Source organism: Mus caroli, unplaced genomic scaffold (genome assembly GCF_978045245.1).
Source record: "Mus caroli unplaced genomic scaffold, Mus_caroli_1 scaffold_7, whole genome shotgun sequence".
NCBI lineage: Eukaryota > Metazoa > Chordata > Mammalia > Rodentia > Muridae > Mus > Mus caroli.
The window spans coordinates 85639483-85660035 of NW_028227262.1; the positions used below are offsets into that span (position 1 = coordinate 85639483).

Sequence of the window (20553 nt, forward strand, 5' to 3'; positions counted from 1 at the left end):
AATGCCTTAATATTTAATATCTTCTCCTTTTAGGACTCTAGGTTAAATTTAAATCTCTAATCTTATGTACTTTTCTCTTTCTTTGTGACAGTTTACTTCCTATGTCCTGTGGCTTCTGTGTATAGCATTTGAGATGAAAAAACAACTGATGTGACTTCCAGTGTTTAACTAGTTCTGCTAAGAGCTGAGTCCAGTAACACACCCAGAAAATGGCTGCACTAAAATGAAAGTACTCCTACCATACCCTACTTTCTTATAGACAACACATTTATATGCACACATACAAAGACATGCATGTATGTATATACATATGTGTATATACACTCATATGTGTATGTCTATATATACAATGTATGTGTGTATATATATATATATGTGTGTGTGTATATATATATATATATATATATATAGTCAGATATAATTTATATTTTTTCCTTATTTATATTGTATGTGAATACTGGAAAATGAAAACACCTCTAAGTAATTTTAAAAATGTAAGCATTAAACTTTGAGTTAAAGCAGTATGAAAGAGCTAAGTTTTGTTTTGTTTCTTTTTCCTACTCTATGTAACTGCAAAAGAAATAAAATACCATATTATAGTTCTAAAAATTTGCAACCTTTTTGGGTTTTAATGGACTAAATTGATAGTCCCCATTCCTTAAAATTCTAAATTCAGCTAGAGAGCTAGGGGCCAAGGCTGAGAATAGAACAAAATGGCTTCTCTGTATCAAGTATTGACTATACACAGTTTTAAAACAAGATACAAAGACTCTAAACAGAGCCCACTGACATATCACACTCCTCCCTCAGTTCAGCTGGAGTTCTCCCCATGGCAGAAAAGTATCCCCTGACTGTTCACATAACTCACTATTGACCATTCATTATGAAGGCACAGTCACCTGTGGAGTACTGAAGAAGGGAGGTCCAACTCCCCACCAGGTCTTGTATTACTGTTCTAAGTAGACCTTGTCTCATTTCAGGTGCTTCTCCATTCTTGGAGTTAAACATTCCCTTCTGAGATCTAATTTTCTCACAATATAGTATGTAACTAAAGTATGCAAAATCTATGGAAATATTTCATGTCTCTATTTAATTTACTAAGTCATGAAAATAAAATAGTCAACAAAGAAAATAATGGACATAAACTCAAGCAAGTTTAAATGATTGTCTTATCCATTATACCTTTAGAGACAGGATGTTCTGTCAAAGAACAGTATGCGTTAAAATCTTGTGAAAACTATGGATATAAATCAAATAAAATAACACCACAATTATCTGATTATTAGTACTAGTCTTTGATTTAAAAATACATGTCAATTAAAATTATAAATGTTGAGTAATGATATTTAGAATAATTCTTTAAAAATGGTTCATACAACAGCAACTATAGAAGTGTTATTTTTCTAAACATACATAGCACAGTGATACTTAAAATGGTTCCATTTGAGATAGGAAATTTTATTGTTACAAATATATCTTAGCTAATGGGAGAAAAGTAGAAAATAACTATTTTCCAGTTAAAGTAGATTGGGTCACTGTAAGAATAGGCTTCTTCCTCTAGCTGAAGCAGAAAAGAGAATGGCTAGGATGCTATTCTCTAGGATATGTTGTTTCAAAGCTATGTCAAGCTCATGTTGAGTTCAAGAAAGAATTCCATAAATGACAACAGCTGCTCTGTAACTAAAGCCTGCACTGGACAGTGATGCTGCGCTTCTCTGCACATTCCCTACACAAATTATTTGCATTTACATTTGGGGATACCAAAGCCTTTATAGTATCCCATGTATTTATCACATTATTACAAGATAATACCTTGAACACAAAACCAGGCTTCTCTTACTGGATCCCTCTGGGATCTGCTTAACTTCCAATTTCTTCTCTTGACATATCTCCCACTCAAACTCCATGTTTCTTCAAAGTGGAATTAATTCCTGATTCTGTTTTTTCCTATTTCCCAACTCTATGGACCAAACCAGAGCCTCCTCATCATCCATGCTTTCCAAGACAGTAAGGACCAGCTTTTCATCTATCCAAAGAGTTAATTTCCAAAATGAGATAACATAAATGCCAGAGTTTTTCTTTCAATATGATAAAAACTTAACTTATATCACTTGAGGGTGTAGTTATAACTAGATTACACTATGCTAAAAGGAAAGAGAGAAAACTAGCATAAATATCTGACACATAAGGATTAATCTGGGATACTTGCAAAGACAAAACATGGGGAGCATTCCAACATTTCCTCCTGTATTAAAACAGATTTTAAAATTCAATGAGCACACTTAAAGGCATAAAGGTTTTTAATTCTCACAATGTACCAGCCAAGATGGGAGCCATTGTTAGTGCTCTCATTTACAATTAAGATCATAAGGTTGTGGACTCAAATACAGGCTTCTAAGGGTTAGTGGAATACTTAAGAATCATCGGCTGTTGTCTGGGTACTTTAATAGTCCTGAAATACTGAAATAGTAAGGAATGTTTCATCTGACATTCCTAACTTGAGTGTTCTTACATGCTAGTATTTTTTCTTATGCATTGATTAGACATAGAAGCAATAGATATATAAGATAAAGAGAAAAGAAATAAGAAGCTAACCAGTATATCACAGGGAGCATTTCCAGATCTTCCATCCATCTCACAGCTTTAGTAGCTGGCCTGGACTATGGCCTGGCTAATCTTAACTCTACTGCCTGACTGACATGGTTGCCTCTAGAGTTATTGGGAAAAACCCTTTCTTTTTCTTTCTTCTGAATGATTTACAAGTAATTATTTCATTTGAAATTCTATCTTTTTTTTAATTAGGTATTTTTTTCATTTACATTTCCAATGCTATCCCAAAATTCTCCCACATGCTCCCCCACCCACTCCCCCAACCACCCACTCCCACTTCTTGGCCCTGGTGTTCCCCTGTACTGAGGCATATAAAGTTTGCACGACCAATGGGCCTCTCTTTCCACTGATGGCCAACTATGCCCTCTTCTGATACATATGCACCTAGAGACACGAGCTCCGGGGGATACTGATTAGTTCATATTGTTTTTCCACCTATAGGGTTGCAGATCCCTTTAGCTCCTTGGTTACTTTCTCTAGCTCCTCCAGTGGGGGCCCTGTGATCCATCCAATAGCTGACTGTGAGCATCCACTTCTGTGTTTGCTAGACCCCAGTATAGTCTCACAAGAGACAGTTATATCTGGGTCCTTTCAGCAAAATTTTGCTAGTGTCAGCGTTTGGAGGCTGATTATGGGATGAATATCTGGATATGGCAGTCTCTAGATGGTCCATCCTTTCATCTCAGCTCCAAACTTTGTCTCTGTAACTCCTTGAAAATATCATGAAGTTCTCTCTTGCTACCATTGTATTACATGAAATATCAGTTTGTATTTGTACTGAGAACATTTAATTTTAAAATGTTACATTACCAGTTGGGTAGATTTGCTTCATTATCAATTGTTATAAGCCAAAACCAACAGTTATGTAAAGGGGAAAAAGACACACTTTAAACTTTTCCATCACCAATAATAACACAACTTAAATGTAATTTTTAACAAAGGGTTAGCAAGGAAGTGATAATGTTAGTATATTATCAATGAGCTATTATATATTAAGTCAAGTAATAGTGGTATATACTGTTTATTTCAACTACTCAGGAAAGTAAAGCAAAGTGAATGGCACACTAGCTACATGACAAGATATTATCTCCCAAAGTGTATATTGTGCATTACATTTTATAATACTCGTTTGAAATACTGAAAGCATTAAGAGGTCCAAATTACATCTCTCATAGAGCTATTCTGGCATTTTCTTTATATGTGCCTTTCTGATTTCCATCTCACACAAACATCTAAGAAAATACAAATACAAAAAAAAATTAACGATTGCACATAGCTGCAGCCATCTACAGAAAAACAACAAACAAACAAACCAACAAACAAACCACCTTGATTTTGTTGGTTGAATATTCTAGATATTATCATGTCTGAATTTGTCAATAGATGACCCTGATACACTATAAGCATCTGTCTTCTGAAAGAAGCCAAAGAATGAGTCAAATAAGAAAAAAAAATCTCTTACAAGGTGGGACTATACTGACCTGGTAGTTTATGTGAAAGAAGAGATCTTAAGAGATAAATCATTACTCACAATATTTGTCTAAAAATATAAAAAGTAAAATCTACAACCAACTAACTTAACTAAATGTCACCAAAACTAGGTACAGTCGCACATAGTGTAACCCCACACTTTGGAGGACAGAAAGAAGAAAGTGAGTTCTTATCCTCTCTCATTCACCATGAACTACGGATTCCTTCTACTAATGGCATATATTTCACAATTCCTTCTCACATGATGGTGTTCAACTCTTCCTCATGGTCTTCTAGAACATGGGAGCCAAGTGGGAATATACATTGAAGAGCTCAGTACACAATGGTGACTGGCAGCAGTGACAACCCAACATAGTTCATGATGAATTATTTAAACTCCTTTTTAAATGTAGATGAAATCTATATTTTTCCTTTTTAAAAAGTCACCAGAGTCAAAGTCCTGATATTGGAAAGTGAGATAATCACAAGGCTATGGTTGTCATCAGCAGTATCCCAGGAAAAAGCTCTTTCAAATAATAATACTTTTGCTCTGTTTCCAGTCTTTGTTGTACAAAGAATTCCTCTTTGGTGGTCTGGAAGTTTCAGTGACAACTAACAGTCAAAAACAAATTCTGTCTTCATAGTTGGGCAATATTTGGGGGAACTAAAGCCATTTCTTCTCAGCAAGCCTGAGCCTAGGAGCATTCAGGGGCTGATTTTCCGGTTTACAGACTATCTAAAATCCTCTGCTCCCTCTTCCTGGCTTTTGGCTATTCTGTTGCTCATTAGCATTGCCATTGAAGGGTGGAGAGGAAATAGAAAAGAATCAAAGCTGTTTGCTATTTATTAACTATTTATTAACAACAACAAAACCTTTGTGGAGAAAAATATTTATTGGACAGCTACTTTTTATCCTTTGCTTCTATCCATCTCAGTTTTTGCTCTGTTTTCAATTTCAGTTTCATGGCTGAAGGTTAGTAATGTTTCCTTCTAAGATACCTTGTCTCTTATTAGAAATAATATTTTATTCAGCTGTGAGGTAATATCCCTCATTCCTTTCAGGAGTAGAGAAGAAAATAGAGATTGGTTGTATGACTAACTTTTGAATCACTGTAATATGCAATATTAAATTCAAAATAATAGAAAATGAACTACAATATATATATATGATATACATACACACACACACACACACACACATATATATATATATATATATATATATAGAGAGAGAGAGAGAGAGAAAATCTGACATATAATTAATTTGAGCAAGATCCCAATGTTTTTATTCATTCTAGAATCACTAGATATCTAGGCCTCCAGCTCTGTTCCGTGATTTAATAATACCACTACTGACATCTATGGTATAAAAAAAGAAAAAGAGGCAAATAAATGGTTGACATTCTGCATTGGCTCTGGCTTTGGCATGATTATAATTTATTTTGCAGCCAATAGCTATAGTAAAGTGAAGGATTAACTATCAGAAAGCTGAGTAAAGAGATTCCTACTACAAATGAAGACTATCTATAAAGAATAAACTCCTCATCCTATTTATAAGCTACTTTTTTCTGAAAAATATATTTGGATTACGGCAATGTCAGGATTCTATCACCAGGACATTTATTGAGTTACCAAAAATTCCTTTTGCTGTAGTGGACCGCAGTAATCCAACTGGGAGACCTAAATTGCTCTTACTTCACCTTCCTAATGTGAAACTTTTTTTTCTAAAGAGGCAGATATCTGTAAAATTTCTTCAAGGATAAGAGACACAGGTCACCTAGATGATGAAATGAGACATTAAAACTTAAAGATTTAGGTATCATATGGCCAAATTAACACTTGCTGAGCCTGTCTGCTAAATGTCCGATGTTAAATTCTTAAGTTATTTGATGCATTTACTGCAAATGTATCATGAGAATAGAGGTCATGATTTTTCTTTTTGAACAGTCAATTTCATATATTTGAAATGCTTGAAACTCACCATGTATAGCAGCAGATAACAGAAGAGCAATGACAGTCAATTCTCGTCATGAGATATACCCAACAAAAATATAGGATCCAATCTTGTTCAAAAATATAATACAATAATATAATGCCTTGTGCAGTCTACACTTAGATTGGTCCTTGCTGAGAGTTACAAGTCTATCTCCGAGAGCAACTAACCTTGTGTTTGTTATTTCATTCAAGAAGCAACTGACTAGCTACAGAGTAATTGATGCGGCACCATTCATATGATTTTGTATGCTGGCAAATTGCTGATTTTTTTTTTTCTGCAAATGGATCAGCTCCTGGTTTTACTTCACCTTAGTTTTACCCGAGTCTTGGCTCTTAATAATGATCTGTCGATCTGAAATGTACTGCCAATGGCATATGACAATTTAATGATGTTGATTGTGAGTAGATTAAGTACTTCATCAATTTTAGGTACCCATTACAACTAAGTTTAGATGTAAATCTGCTTCAAAATTCTGTGAAGTGACTGCACTTCCCTATCACAAGAAGTCATGGACTTCCTGTTGCAAATATGTTTTGATATTCTGTATTCTAATAAAATGTTCCTGAGCCATAACACAGTTGTCTTTTATTTGCCAGTTATTTCTGATCTCAAACATCAGACTTTGATCTTTCTACTTTTCATGGATCTCCTGTTTATGCATCATTTATTATATGTGGTTAAGTAGAAATATCTATGAAACACGCTATTCCCACAAGGGAAGAGGTTTTTGTAGATAAGATAACACCACAGATGAACACAGGGAAAAACAAAGAAACAAAAAAGAAAAACAGTGTAAATCCTATTTCAATAGAGATTTCACCCGAAGCCCGCCCAACACTAATGTGATAAGCACAACTTGTTGGCATATTAATAGACTTACGAACACATTAAGATTCATTTTAAAAAGATTACTAAGCTTAGAAAATTTAGAACATTTCCTCCCCTCATTTTCACCTGTGACTGAAAAGCTGTCAGCTGTGGTATAGCACAAATAGAAGTGAAAGATCCATAAAAGGAAATGTTTAAATATGTCACTGGAAATTAACATAACATGAATTTCCCTATTGAAATGGAAAATATTGCCCTATGCGATAATTGTATTCCCTTTTCTGAATGAAATGTCCCCAAGTGATTTTAAACAAATCACATGTGTGTCAGAACTTACTTGTAAAGTTTCTGATCAGTTCAAATGTGTTTATTATAATAAGAATAGCATTCTATTTTGTTATCATTAGTTAGAATAATACATATTCATAATAATTAATGTGTCAGAGTAAATAGTGATTCTATTTGTAACACATATCACTGCTGTTTAAACTGTCATTGACTCCTAATTTCAGTTAAGAAATCTCAAGTAAATATTAATGGTGATCTGGAAAAGCAAATGAAGCAAATAAGCAGAATAATAAATATATGTTTCAGAACCACTTGAAAGTTTCTTTTTTTTTTTTTTTTTTTTGGTTTTTCGAGACAGGGTTTCTCTGTATAGCCCTGGCTGTCCTGGAACTCACTTTGTAGACCAGGCTGGCCTCGAACTCAGAAATCCGCCTGCCTCTGCCTCCCGAGTGCTGGGATTAAAGGTGTGCGCCACCACGCCCGGCTGGAAGTTTCTTACAAGGGGCATTTGCAATCATTTTGATCAAGGACCACTTGATCTCCTAGCATAATTTTAAAAACCCAAAGAAGTTTTTTAATATTCAAACCTAAACTCCAGGAAGCAAATCAACAATGCAAAAATAAGATAGATTATTCGTTTTTTTAATTTTATTTTATTTTTAATGTATTTTTTTTATACTCCATATTCCATTCCCCCCCCCATCCACCCTCCGACTGTTCTACATCCAACACCTCCTCCCCACCCCACCCTGTCTTCATGTGGATGCCCCAACTCCCACCCCATCTGACCTCTAAACTCCCTGGAGCCTCCTATCTCTTCAGGGTTAGGTGCATCATCTCTGAATGAACACAGATCCGGAAGTCCTCTACTGTATGTGTTTATGACACATAAACTAGACAGCTAGTTTATGCTGTCTGTTTAGTGATCCAGTGATTGAGAGATCTCAGGGTTCCAGATAAATTGAGATTGCTGGTCCTCCTACAGGATCACCCTTCTCCTCATCTTCTTTCAGCCTTCTCTAATTCAACAACGGGATGGGGGGAGGGGGCGGTCAGCTGCTTTTGTCCATTGGTTGGCTGCAAATATCTGCATCTGACTTAAACTCTGTAGCTCTCTTAGGATTCTTCTTAGTTAAATCTCTTTATGAATATTCCTATGCATAAACACTAACACATTTCAAAAGCCATCCTACTGTGTGTCTCGCATCATCTTTTGCCATGCCTCCCTTCTCCTCCTTCCTTGTCTTAAGGCTCCTAGAACCCTCTGGTTTCAAGCACTCATTTAAGTGTTGCCAGCCTATATTTTATAACTCCCTTCTCAATGAACAGTTTTCTTCAAGTTCATCTGTGTCATGAAGTATTCCTAAAACATGTTTTATATATGAAACATGACAGAATCCCAGTTCCTTTCCAAGAAATACTGCCCTTGTTTATCTTCTAGAATATTACCTGATGCTGGTCCCCACTCTGTCTCACAGGTCACTTCTCTGTCTCTCCTCCCCCTGACTGCTCCTTTCTTCAAGGATCTTGTCTTAGAGTTCATCTAACTCACTCTCACCTTCCCTACTCACTGATTAAATGCCAAATACAATTGCAAGTTCTAAATTTTCCTATAATGTATAGACACATAAAATCAAATAAATTATAGCCCTGAACTTGAGGTCCAACATAAATTCAAAGTTTTATAAATTCTACATGGATCCCTATTTAACAATTGCCCACTTCCTCCATTTTGCAATTTTCCATTCACAGCAGCATTCTTCAGCTTCTTGCCCACAGAAGACTTTGCAAGCCTCTCTGCTGCCCTGAACTGTTCCTATTTGGCCAGGGCATGAGAAAATACCACCTCTCTTATTTTATGTTATGTTATTTATATACATTGTCTGATGACAGCTTTTCTCCTTCGGCCACCAATTGAACTCAAGTAACACAAACTATAGCTGTACTCTTGCTAGTACAGACAACCTAAGAAGGTTATAAAAACCTTAGAGCCTTCCCGTAAAGCATAAGCCTCTTCTGGATTTGCTCCACTTGTAGGTCAGATTTTATTCCCTTCTACTTCCCACTTTGCTCATTAAACTATACTCAAAGTGGCTTTCAAAATGTCCCTTTATGAATTAAACTAACTCTTAGTGTCTTGTCTCAGAGTCATTGTCCTTGTGATGATCTCTGACAAAAAACACTTCACCAGTTATCGATATGGCCACAGACCTTTGAAATTATTTTTTCTCCTGAGAGTAATTACTATGCCACTCAACCAAAGATAGAATATTGTGTCACCTGTCTACCCCCACCCCCATTTAATGTAGTAGTGTTTATACAGTACTAGGATACATACATTTTCTTTAGTAATCTTCCCATGAAATTGAAACATTCACAAACAAAAAAAAATCATAGCTTGGTTAATATTTTAATTCTGTGACACAATAGAGTCACTTGGAAGGCAGTGGGCAAATATATTGATTTAGAGATTTAGTGGGTTCATGGTCTTACCAGCCATGGTTACTTAGCAAGGTTTACAATAGTAGGCATGAATGTCCTCATACTGAGCAGGCCTTAAGTTCAATTTGGTAGCTGTTGGTTACTACCAAAATATATGGGCCATGTTACTATTGTGGTTCTTAGGTATGAGCAAACACTGGATGGACTCAGCAGTATGTATTTATAAAGACACACACATGCACACACACACATATGGAACAATAATAATTATAGAGTAATAGGTCATGAATTTAACACGGTCTGTGGCTAACAATAGGTTTAAAGCTGGAGTAGAGAAAGTGTTGGTGGAAATTATGTAAGTATAGTACCCAAGTATAATATCTCTCAAAAATTATAACAAATTTTAAAAAGGTTCATGGAATGGCAAATTTTAGATGTTAGTAGAAATGTCTGTATTATCCTTTGAATATTAACTCTTAGAATTATAGTAATTTGCTAATAAAGCAAGGATCTCACTTAAAATCACTTAGGAAAACCTAGTATTTATCCTAAATGCTACTTTGTTTGAATCACTTTTGGGTAAAGGAAAATTATATGCTTACTAATTTATTAAAATTAATAATTTGATTATTATGACTAGGAATATATGTTAATAAGATAATTAACTGGAGTAATTTGTGAACCTTAAACATTCATACAGTTCGGATGCTCAGCTTGGGACACCTCCACCTTTGTTTCTATCTACTAAGGAAGCTCACAGCGAGTCAACCATCACAGCAACACATTGAGGTGTCTTGATAAGCAGGAGGTGTGTACAAGTAGGGAGAAATGAAACAAGAATCCAACATATGAAGAAGGTTAAAGTTCCTATTTCTTTTCATGCTACATTTTTGACTGGCATCACTGCTACCCCAAAACTAGTAGAATGCTATACCTTTCAGTTACACAGGCTGTGTGGACAGGCTGTTCAGCTTATGACGGGTTACCTCTGAAATCAATCTTAATGAGTGGGCACTTGTCTGGTTGGTGATTCCTTTTTGCACTAAAACCATTTTGATTCCTGGTTCCTCAGTAGAACAATTTCAGTTTCATTTGTGTTTTATGTTTCTACTTTTATTGTTTAAGTTCACCCTATAACTTACTATTAGTTATAACTCTGAGTATCATATGTGAGTCTGTCTCTTTTCCCAGTTTTTTTTTTTGGGAGTCTTTTAATATAGAATTTCCTTTTTGCTCACATAATGATAGAGATTAAATGTGCTTGAGTTTAGAGTTTATAAAATACTCAAAGAATTAAATAAATGTCCAATATTACTCAACTTACATGATATTTTGTATAAACCAACCAGAATGTAATTCCAGAGTATTTATGATATCTTAAATTCCTCATCTGCTTTTAACATTCACCTGAAATTTGTATCTATAATGAAAAGCTAAATTTTACCATTTTAAATGACTATAACTCATAAATATCCACAGTAAGTTTCTTAGAATCACCTTAATATACTTCTTAATATGTCTATCTAATTACTTAAATTTACATTGGACATATACATTGCATTATTACATATAATAAATACTTATTTATTAATATTGACATTGGACAAAGAATAAAAGAGTAAGAAAAATTTTTCATTTACCTTAAGTCACATTCTCTATAAATATGTGACTAAATGTTTGAATTAATTTATTGTCTTGAAATTTTCTATATTACATCTTCTATCATACAGAGCATAAAATTTAGTACAATTGAGATTATAGCAACAAATAAAGAAAACAAGAAATTTATCAGGGAGAAACACATTGCCTCAAAAGACCAAATAAGTCGTGCTCTTACAAGGAATGTCTGTGTTGGTAGTATTCCTGCATAGGGCTCACATGAAATGCCATATTAATATGAAACCATGAATGATCATGAATGATGTACATCATAGTTAGGTGTATCTATATTTGTGGGTACATAGTATCTTTCACAGTTCTGCTAAAATGCATTTCCTCACAAACATCAGTTTACAGCCATAAGGGTTCCAAAGATGAGAAGAACAACTCCTATAACAAGAGAAAAATGGCAAATAGACCAAGGTCTACTTCCACCAACACTGCTCATCATGTGGCAGCCTAGTCTTCGTGCTAGTTTTTCCTCAACATAATATTAATTTAAGAAAATGCCACTGTTTTATTTTAAATTTGTCTAAATTATACACTAGTGATTCTATCAAATTTAACCTCTTTAGGAAGGAGCAGGTGTTGATATGTTCTATAGTTACACATATCGAAAAGAGAAACAAAGTTAATATATGTTTGTTCTGCTTAAAGAATAAAATCACTGATCTTCCAGTATCACAAAAGTAATTGGGTGGCCCACCTTTCTGATAATTTGAAAAATATTTCATATCTTTTTATGTAGACTACAAACATAGTGAAACCTAGTAGTAAAGATATCACCATAGACTGAAAATATATTTCCAATAAATATTAGGCATTCAGCAATCCATGTTGTTAGTAATATGCTATCTAAAATAAAAATAAACTAGGGATGTAATACAAATGGAAATGCCCCTCTCACAATAATATAAGCAGGTGAAAGGTGAAATAATTCTGTGTGGATAAGAGGGGTTTTGAAATCATAATGTCCCATTAAGATAAATTTATAGTATGACAAAATAAGCCATAGAGGTCAAAATTGAATGAAATTCATCTTCCATTGCTTCTAACAATTTCAATTACTATCTATTTTTAGATAAGTCAAATGTTAATCACTATGATTTTTATTCACATTTGAAAATTTATAGGAGATATTTAGTGGATACATATTTCATCTGCAGTAGACAGCAAAGGTCCTTGTTATAATGTTTATTAGTCATGTCACAGTTGATATCATTGATTAATAACAACATTGTCTAATTTAATGTACATCAGAATTGTACTTCAAAGAACTATATTAATCACACAGGAAGAGAGCAACAGTAAAGTATGTGTCTGAACACTTTTCGTAAGTTTATCTCTATTTCTATATAACTTAAGGAACAAAAGGCTACTGTAACAAAAGTAAAAGGGAAAAAAACAATTTGGGCTATATGAACCAATGAGTCCCTGATGACAGTTTGAGGTCATTGGCTACTCAAGAAAAACAATGTGAAGAAAAGGAAATAATTTGGAAAAAAAAAAAAAAAAAAAAACGTAGTTAGGCTATGCCTTCTGGGGATGTGTTTGTAATCATATTTAATAAAATAGACCCCGGAATAAAGGAAAGAAAACCACCCAATTGTTTGTCTTGTGTTGTTTACAATGATCTGAACGTTTCAGTAAGGCAGCTGTAGTGTACACCTTGAAGATTCTGATGATGCAAACATGCTGTGAACTGTCTTAGCTTCTCATAATGACAGAGTTGATTATTATAATCTTGGAGAATGAAGTATCATCTGTTTGTGGGAGAAAAACGAATAAATGGCTCTTTTCTACTCCTTGTTGACATAAGGCATTTTACTAAAACTGATTACAGCCAAAACTTGCTAGTGATGTGTGTAATATATGAATGAGTACAGTCCTTGCACATTTCTTTATAGAAATATGTGATGGGGATAGCTGATTTACAATCTGCTCTCTGAGCACAGGAACTAGATAAAGAAGTGAGCATGTATTAAACTGTTAAGATGCGAGATCCTCCATAGTAGACAGGAAGCAAAACACAAACTATGCAGTTGACTGGAAATGCCACCTAATCCCTGCTTAATTAAAGCAGCACACTCTACACTCCTGTTGTGTTGAGGGAGTACAGAGTGTGGGATGCCTGATGTATGAGGAGAATAGCAGTCAGCGTGGCTAATCTCAAAGACTTGGGAGCTTTCTAGCTACATAAATCAGTGCGACTTCTGAATAGCCTCATAAAACACGGTATCATTGCCATTCCACTCACGACGTTTTGGTTCTTCCTACAGCATGCAGATCGTTAGGAAACTTCTAAGCAATCAAGTAATGTGGGTCTGATGAAATTACTCAATCAATGCACAGGCCCAAAGTAGAAGCATAATTCAAACTTGCATAGTTTTTATATGTCAAAGACCTTTCTCTCACCAGGGCAAGGGAGGTGATTCAACATTAAGCACTATGTATATATGGGTATGTGTATTTAGCAAATAAATACATGCAACTAATAAATGTCTCTAAAATATGCTTACCAGAAAATTCAAGCAATTAAAATATTATGTATTTTGAGTAGAAAACATATTTTTACCTCAATCATTGTGGTTCAAACATTAAAATGTATGTCATGATGATAATAAACTAATTTTATTTGACAAAATATTAAAACTTAATATGCAATTGTCTCTATTAAGCTACCTACATGAAGTAAACCAGAGAGACAAGAAATTCACAGGCATACCATGTTCAATTTCAAAAAATCCAGTATTTACTAGAACTTACTAGAGCAACGTCTGTCTGACTTTTACCTTTCCAGTATGCCTGAACTATCTATTACAACCACTTTCAATTCTGCATGTATCTTTATATTTCTTTACATGAAATATGCCTAGCCAGTGGGGTCATTTTCAACCCTTTAGGCTGGAGCTAATGCATTCCCCATGTTCGTATTTCTTACATTTCATCTAAAAAATACTTAAAAAATTCCTTTTCCTCACCAACCAAGTAAGCCAGCTGACCCAGTGCATGCTAACTGCTGGCATACGAGTCTAATACAGATGTACCAGTTATGAATGTACCATACTTTTGCTAAATATTAGGAAAAGGGGCATTTAACCTCTGAGGTACACAGAACATAGCCAATTTTCAGTACATGATAAGAGGTATGAAGCTTTTAAAACCCTGTTAGCTTCACTGCAATATCAGGTAGTCTATAAAAGAAGCCAATTCCCTTGTCTAATGCATTAACTTCATTCAAGCCAAATTAATTGAGAAAGAGGTGTTTCCTTTAGTTGGCTATACACTGTTGATGCGCACAGCTAGATTTCTGCCTAATTGCTGTACAGTTACTTTTTAAGAATCTAGTTATAAACATGTAAGCCCGGTCACTTTGAGAGACAACAGTTGGCAATATATGGTAGTTATTTTCTATTCTGAACCAGATGCCTGGAGTGCCCTGTAAAATAGTATTCCTCTCATAAAGAATAAGAAGATTTATACATATATACGTGTTTGTAAATTATGTACTGAACATGTGGAGCACAGAATAAGAAATAAAACAAACACTTATCTACAAGTACCCCGTGGGGGGAGTGGCAAACATAAGTGAGAAACCCTCAGTCATCAAATGAATATAAAGAAAGGCATAGCGATCCCACCCCTGGCCCTGCTCTAGTCACTTACAACTGGACATAAATTCATGTCGTGTCTGTACGAAAAGCATGGTTCATTTCCAAACTCTTATCAGAGCGTTACTGAACCCTTCGATGAGATTTCTTCCTGAAAAGTTCTGAACCTACAGGCACTGTAAGCCCCAGGCAAAACGGGATCCAGAAGGCCAGCTATGTAATGCTTCATTTTCTTAATGCACAAGGGCAAGGCTTTCTGAATTGTGACCTCATTACCCCTTGCACAGAGACATACAGTCCCATTGAAATAAATGATAGAGAATGGCAGACATGTTTACAAAGACAGCCTATAATACCAAAAGAGGGAGCCCCCTGGAGCTGAAGATCTGTCCACCACAGGCACAAACACACCAGACAGAAGCCCCTTGCTTGGAAGTAACTACCACCTGCAGCTGCTTCACCTGCCACGTGTGCGTGTGTGTGTGTGTGTGTGTGTGTGTGTGTGTGCGCGCGCGCGCGCGCGCGAGCCACGGTAGAAGGGCAAAGAAGCTGTGACCCATCTGTCGCCAGGATTTGCAGAACAGGAAACCATTTGTACTGATAAAACTCCTGTACCCAAAAAGAAAAAAAAAAAAAAATCCTCCAGAGGGGCCTCACTGCAGCCCAGCAAATGAACCTTGCTTGCCCAGGGGGAGAATTGCCGAAAAGGAAATCATCACATTAACGCGGAAAAAAAAAAAAAGGCTGCAAAAGCCAGTCTCCACTCAGCTCTCAGGGATTAGCAAGTGAGAAGAGTTGGAGCCCTCGCTGCGGGCACCCTGCATGATAATGACTCGAGCCCCGCCGCTCCAGCCACGTTGCCCGGACGCTCCGCTCGCCAATAGGTGGGGCCAGGAGCCTGGCGACCCGCGGGGCCTCGGGGCGCCCGGACGCAGAGCTCGCCCAGGAGCAGCTCTGGAGATGGCTGTCAGAGGCCACCCTGTCTGGCCCGGGCACCGGAGCGGCCTGCGCCGGCATTGGCGTCTCCCACGCCCCGGACTGGGAGCGAGTGCCCCGCCATCCTCTCCAGCCACCGAGTCGCGGGAACCGCAGAGGACGGCGAGCTTAGGCGTCCGCATCGCTCGCCGCAGCGGACTCGGCCGCTCAGGATGCAAAACCACCTGTTCGAGCCGCGGGGAGCGCCCCCGGCCCCAGCCCGCCTCTCTCCCCCGCGGATGCCACTGCCAGCCTTACCCCCTATGATTTTTTTTTAATGGCTCAAATGTACATCCGGGAAAAATCGAGAAGGTAGAGTCAATCAAACTTCCTTCTCCCCACACTCGGAGTCCCCACACTCCCCATACTCCTGCGCGGAGGCAGGCGTGAGCCTCTAGTGCCCGGCCCGCACTCCACACCCGGCCTCACTCCGCGCCGCGAGGCTCAGTCACTGCTTAGGGAAAGCTGAGCCCATGAGAACGCGGGCACCGAGGGGCGCGAACCTAGGCCACTCTGGCAGCAGCCGGAGGCTCGAGGGGCTGGGGAAGCAGAGATCACTGCCAAGGAAACGCTAGGGAAAGTCGCCACAAGCCACAGAAGCCCTGTCTTACCGATGTGGATGATAGAATCAGCGGTCGCCAGGTCCCAGGTTCGAGACCACCAGAAGGACAGAAACAAGAGCAAAGGGAAAACTTCCATCCTCCGATGCCGATCCTCCTTGACCACGACTTTGCTTTCAAGACGTAGATATTCTCTTAAGCGGTCCACAGAGTTTGAGGTCAGGATAGAGTTGAGTGCAGCTTTCCCCTAATTTCCAAATCCCTCTTTACAGCACAATCTTTTCTGGTCACAGAAGAGGCACGGGCGACCCGAGAGCTAGCACAGCCAGAGGCAGCCTCCTCCCAAGCCCTGTCACTCGGAGGGGAATTTTGGCATTGCCAGAGTTGTTTGCAGTTGGGCTTTCTAAAAAATGTATCCAGCCTTGGCTGCTCTCGGACGGGGGGCGAGGCTGGCGCTCAGATGGTGGCCGTGACCGCGCGGGGGCCGCGGTGGCGGGTCCCAGCTCCGCCGCAACTTGGGCACCCCCGCGCCGGATGTGCCCGCGCCCTCCCCCGCCGCCGAGCCCCTCCACCCGGGGCCGTGCGCGGTCGTGGCGCCTCGCGGCCAGCAATCAGTGCTACCGGCGAGGAGGAAGATGCGATCAGAGTCGCCAGATTCCAGCGGGGAGGGGGAGGTCCGCTCCGGGAGGGGTGGCAAAAGTGAACTTGAAGGTAATGCAGCTAGTAATGCAGAGAATACTCCCCTTCGGCGCGAGACGGGCCCCGGAGCTGGCGCGGCGGGCGCGGTGGCGGGGGAGTCCGGCGGGAGCGAGCAGCGGGCCAGGCCGGCGCGCGGAGCCGCGGCTGCAGGATGCTCCCGAGCCGCTCGCCTGGCGGGATGCGGGAAGCCAACAGCAGCCTGGCAAGCTCCGCTGCAGCCCCACGTTGCCTAGAAATGGATCACCTAGGAGAAGCGAGTCCGCAAGAGAGCGGAGCTGTCAGGCAGAGAGGGGAACCGAGAGAGGAAGAGCTTCTAATAACCACCTCCTCCCCCTATCTGCAATACAAGGGAGAAACAAAACCGCGCTCTCAATTCCCTGGGAATCTTCACCCGGACTGAGAAAGGCAGGACTCAAAGAGAAGGCAGTGAAGTCCCCCACCTGCCTTGACGTTTTTTTTTTTTTTTTTTTTTTTTTTTTTTTTTTTTTGGATGTGTTTTGTTTTTCCCCGTAGGTTATAAAAACAACCTAAAAAGCCACCCCACTTATTTAACCTTGCTATTCCCCAACAGGTACCGGACTTTTTTCTAGTCGTCGTCTGGAATTAGTCACATTGGCTAAGAACAAATTAGGGACACCTAGTCACTTAGGGAAAAGAAGACCTAGAAAGCTTTTAATGAGATTTCAATTATAAAGTTATAAAAAGCTGAGAATGTGCTAATTACCTTTAAACAGTGGTTTGCTCCCCCCCACCCCCCTTTTCGGTCTCTGGTGTTTTTAAGGCAATCAAAATACAAAAAGAATTTTGATATACTGTTAGAAAACGGACAGTCTTGACATTCAAATATATATCTAAAAATGTTAAGGACAATAAAACAAAACAAACAAAAAGCCTCAGTCGTCAAAATACTGCATTAAGTTAATCACCTGTGCAGTTAAGTAGCCACAGGGAAGCTACTTGCTGTTCTTGGGGAGCCTGCAGATGCACTGTAAGGTAAGGTCCTGGCCTTAAAAGAAGGGGCTTTATGCAAGCTTTATCCCTGCTCCTGGTGACTTCTAATGGCTAGTTTATATCCTTCCATCTTATTGCAGAAGGGGGTTCTGTTAACTCAATCAAGTGTGTAACTGAGGTCACCTATTAACAGCTGTGATACTGTTTCAATTACAAATGTAGTCCACTGGCTGGGAATCTTGTTACCTGGGGGATGGATATCAGAACCCAAGTTCATTGTGAGTCTGGCTAAGATCTTTTGTTCCTGTTTCCTCACTGACCCCTTTTCTACTATCTTGGTGATTTGACTTAGTTGCCTATTCTCACGTCTGAAATATCCTAACTTTCCTTCATTTTGTAAATTCCATCCCTGGGCATTCCAGAAAATGTTTTGTTCTTTTGCTGTTCACATCAACAGTTCCTCCTGGATTGCAATAAAGACATTCAAGTCCCTCAGCACCTGAAGAGCAGAACCTGTCACTCATGAAACACTGCCCCACCCTTGAGTATGAAATAATCCCACCCATCTCCTAGGCTCTCAATGCAGTCTTCTATGGAGTAAAAGAGAAACACTACTTTAAAATGAGTTCACCAATGTCTTCACTGATGGTTGGGACTTATACACATGTTTTGGATAACATCGATTTGCACAGAGCCCCAATTGTTGAATTTCAATTCTTCTGAATCTAGAACAAACCAGTACTTCCAGGAAGCCATCACTGACTGCACTTCCCAATCACTTTTCATCATCTGTTCATTTCCCCACCATGAATTCAATACGGATGATCTTCATGTTATTGTTGATGTCATCTACTATTCAGAGTATTTTGATGCACTTCCATAAATGTTGATACAGATAATGAACTTTTAAAAATGGGTGAATGTCCACACAGGACTATGGTTCATTTTAAAAGCTAGTGACTCACTGTGTATTCTATCAAGAGAAATTGGGAAGTCATCATTTAAGATGGACACAGCAATATCATATCTTAGAATAAGATTGATAGCTGAAACCTTCGAACAAAATTGTGTCATCCCATCCTAACCTTATTCAGTGCTGTTCTTAGAGATAACTAGTAACTAAATATACTTGTGGTCATATAATCTACTAGAAACTTCTTTTAATGTACCATAAATAAAATATTGCATTTGTTCCAAAATCCTCCATTTAGTAGTTCCTATCATAAATACACTATAGAATAAGTGGGTACCTTCATGTACCTTCTGTTTCTGTGACAAAACATTGACTAAACCAAACCAACTTGAATGGAAAAAGCAGTTTTATTTGGTTTATAATTCCATGTCTTTAACTCTCTGTCATTGAGGAAAGCCAGGACAGTAACTCAATCAACAACTTGGAGGCAATAGAATAATGCTGCTTACTGGCTTGCTACTCACAGATTTCTGAGTCTGCTCTCTTCATCAAGCCAGAGCGACCCACTTGCCTAAAGTGGCAAGCTAGACAGAGGGTTGAACCCTTACATGTCAGCTATAAATTAAGAAAATGCTATATTGACATGCTCAACAGACCAATCTGGAGGCACTTTCACAATTGAGATTCTCTCTTCCCAGGTGACTCTAGTTTGTGTCAAAGTAACAAGAACTAAACAAGAACACCTGTGCTTCTCTGCAAAGGGCTTGTGTAAGTGTAATTAAGTCAAAAACTCCAAAGCTTAGCATTTATAACCAACCCACTTCTGTAAGTGCCCCTAACAGGTGGTCATAGTTCAGAACCACTATTCTAATACTTGGGCATCTAAAGAAATTTGGGTGACACATCCTGAAACACTCCAAGATATAATGATCAACCCCTGTCAATTAAAACAGGTACTCAAACATGGGTTGAAGCTTTCCAAGCAAGAAAAGCAAGAAAGTTAGTATAAAACTAAAGTAACACCATCAGCCTACTGGTTTCAATTTAGGAACAACTGCCTTTTCTGTGTCCAAGGAATTCCTATGCACACTGAGGCCTAATTAATTGGCTTTGTATTAATATAAATTCATATACTATAATATGAATGTGCAGGTATTTTTTTTAGAAAATTGGATATGATAGTTACCTAGAAATAAAGATTTCCCATGTACAAAATGGATGTTGAATACCAAGTATAAAAATAGCATATTTACTGACTACTAATTAATTATTGATCTACAGTGAATTAAACTTTGTATACATTAGACACATGCTAATAAATGTCTCCACCTCACAGCTGTGTCTTTAGCTTATTCTTTTTCTTATTCTTTATTTTGAGATATTGTCAAAAATGTGTCTAGGTTGGTTTTGAACCTATGTTCCTTCAGTCACAGCCACCTAAGTAGCTAGGATTACAGACCTATACAAGCAAGCTAAACTTGGTCATGTTTTGTAAGTAGACTGTGCCCTCCCTGTTACTTAGCTTCTTCGGGTCTGTGGATTATAGCATGG

At 38.1% G+C, this 20553-nt stretch overlaps 1 protein-coding gene across 2 annotated transcripts in view; it reads right to left on the bottom strand.

Moving 5' to 3' along the window:
• Grid2 (glutamate ionotropic receptor delta type subunit 2) overlaps positions 1–17508 on the bottom strand; it is a 1534794-nt gene extending 1517286 nt beyond the window's left edge. Inside the window, exon 1 of one of the 2 annotated variants that reach the window (XM_029478539.2) lies at positions 16491–17507. In XM_029478539.2, coding sequence (XP_029334399.1) covers positions 16491–16578 — 88 coding nt within the window. In that variant the 5' untranslated portion in view covers positions 16579–17507. Of the gene's footprint in view, positions 1–16490 lie in introns of both variants that reach the window. The other variant, XM_021164478.3, reaches the window with a different exon arrangement.
• Between the last annotated feature and the right edge of the window lie 3045 nt (positions 17509–20553).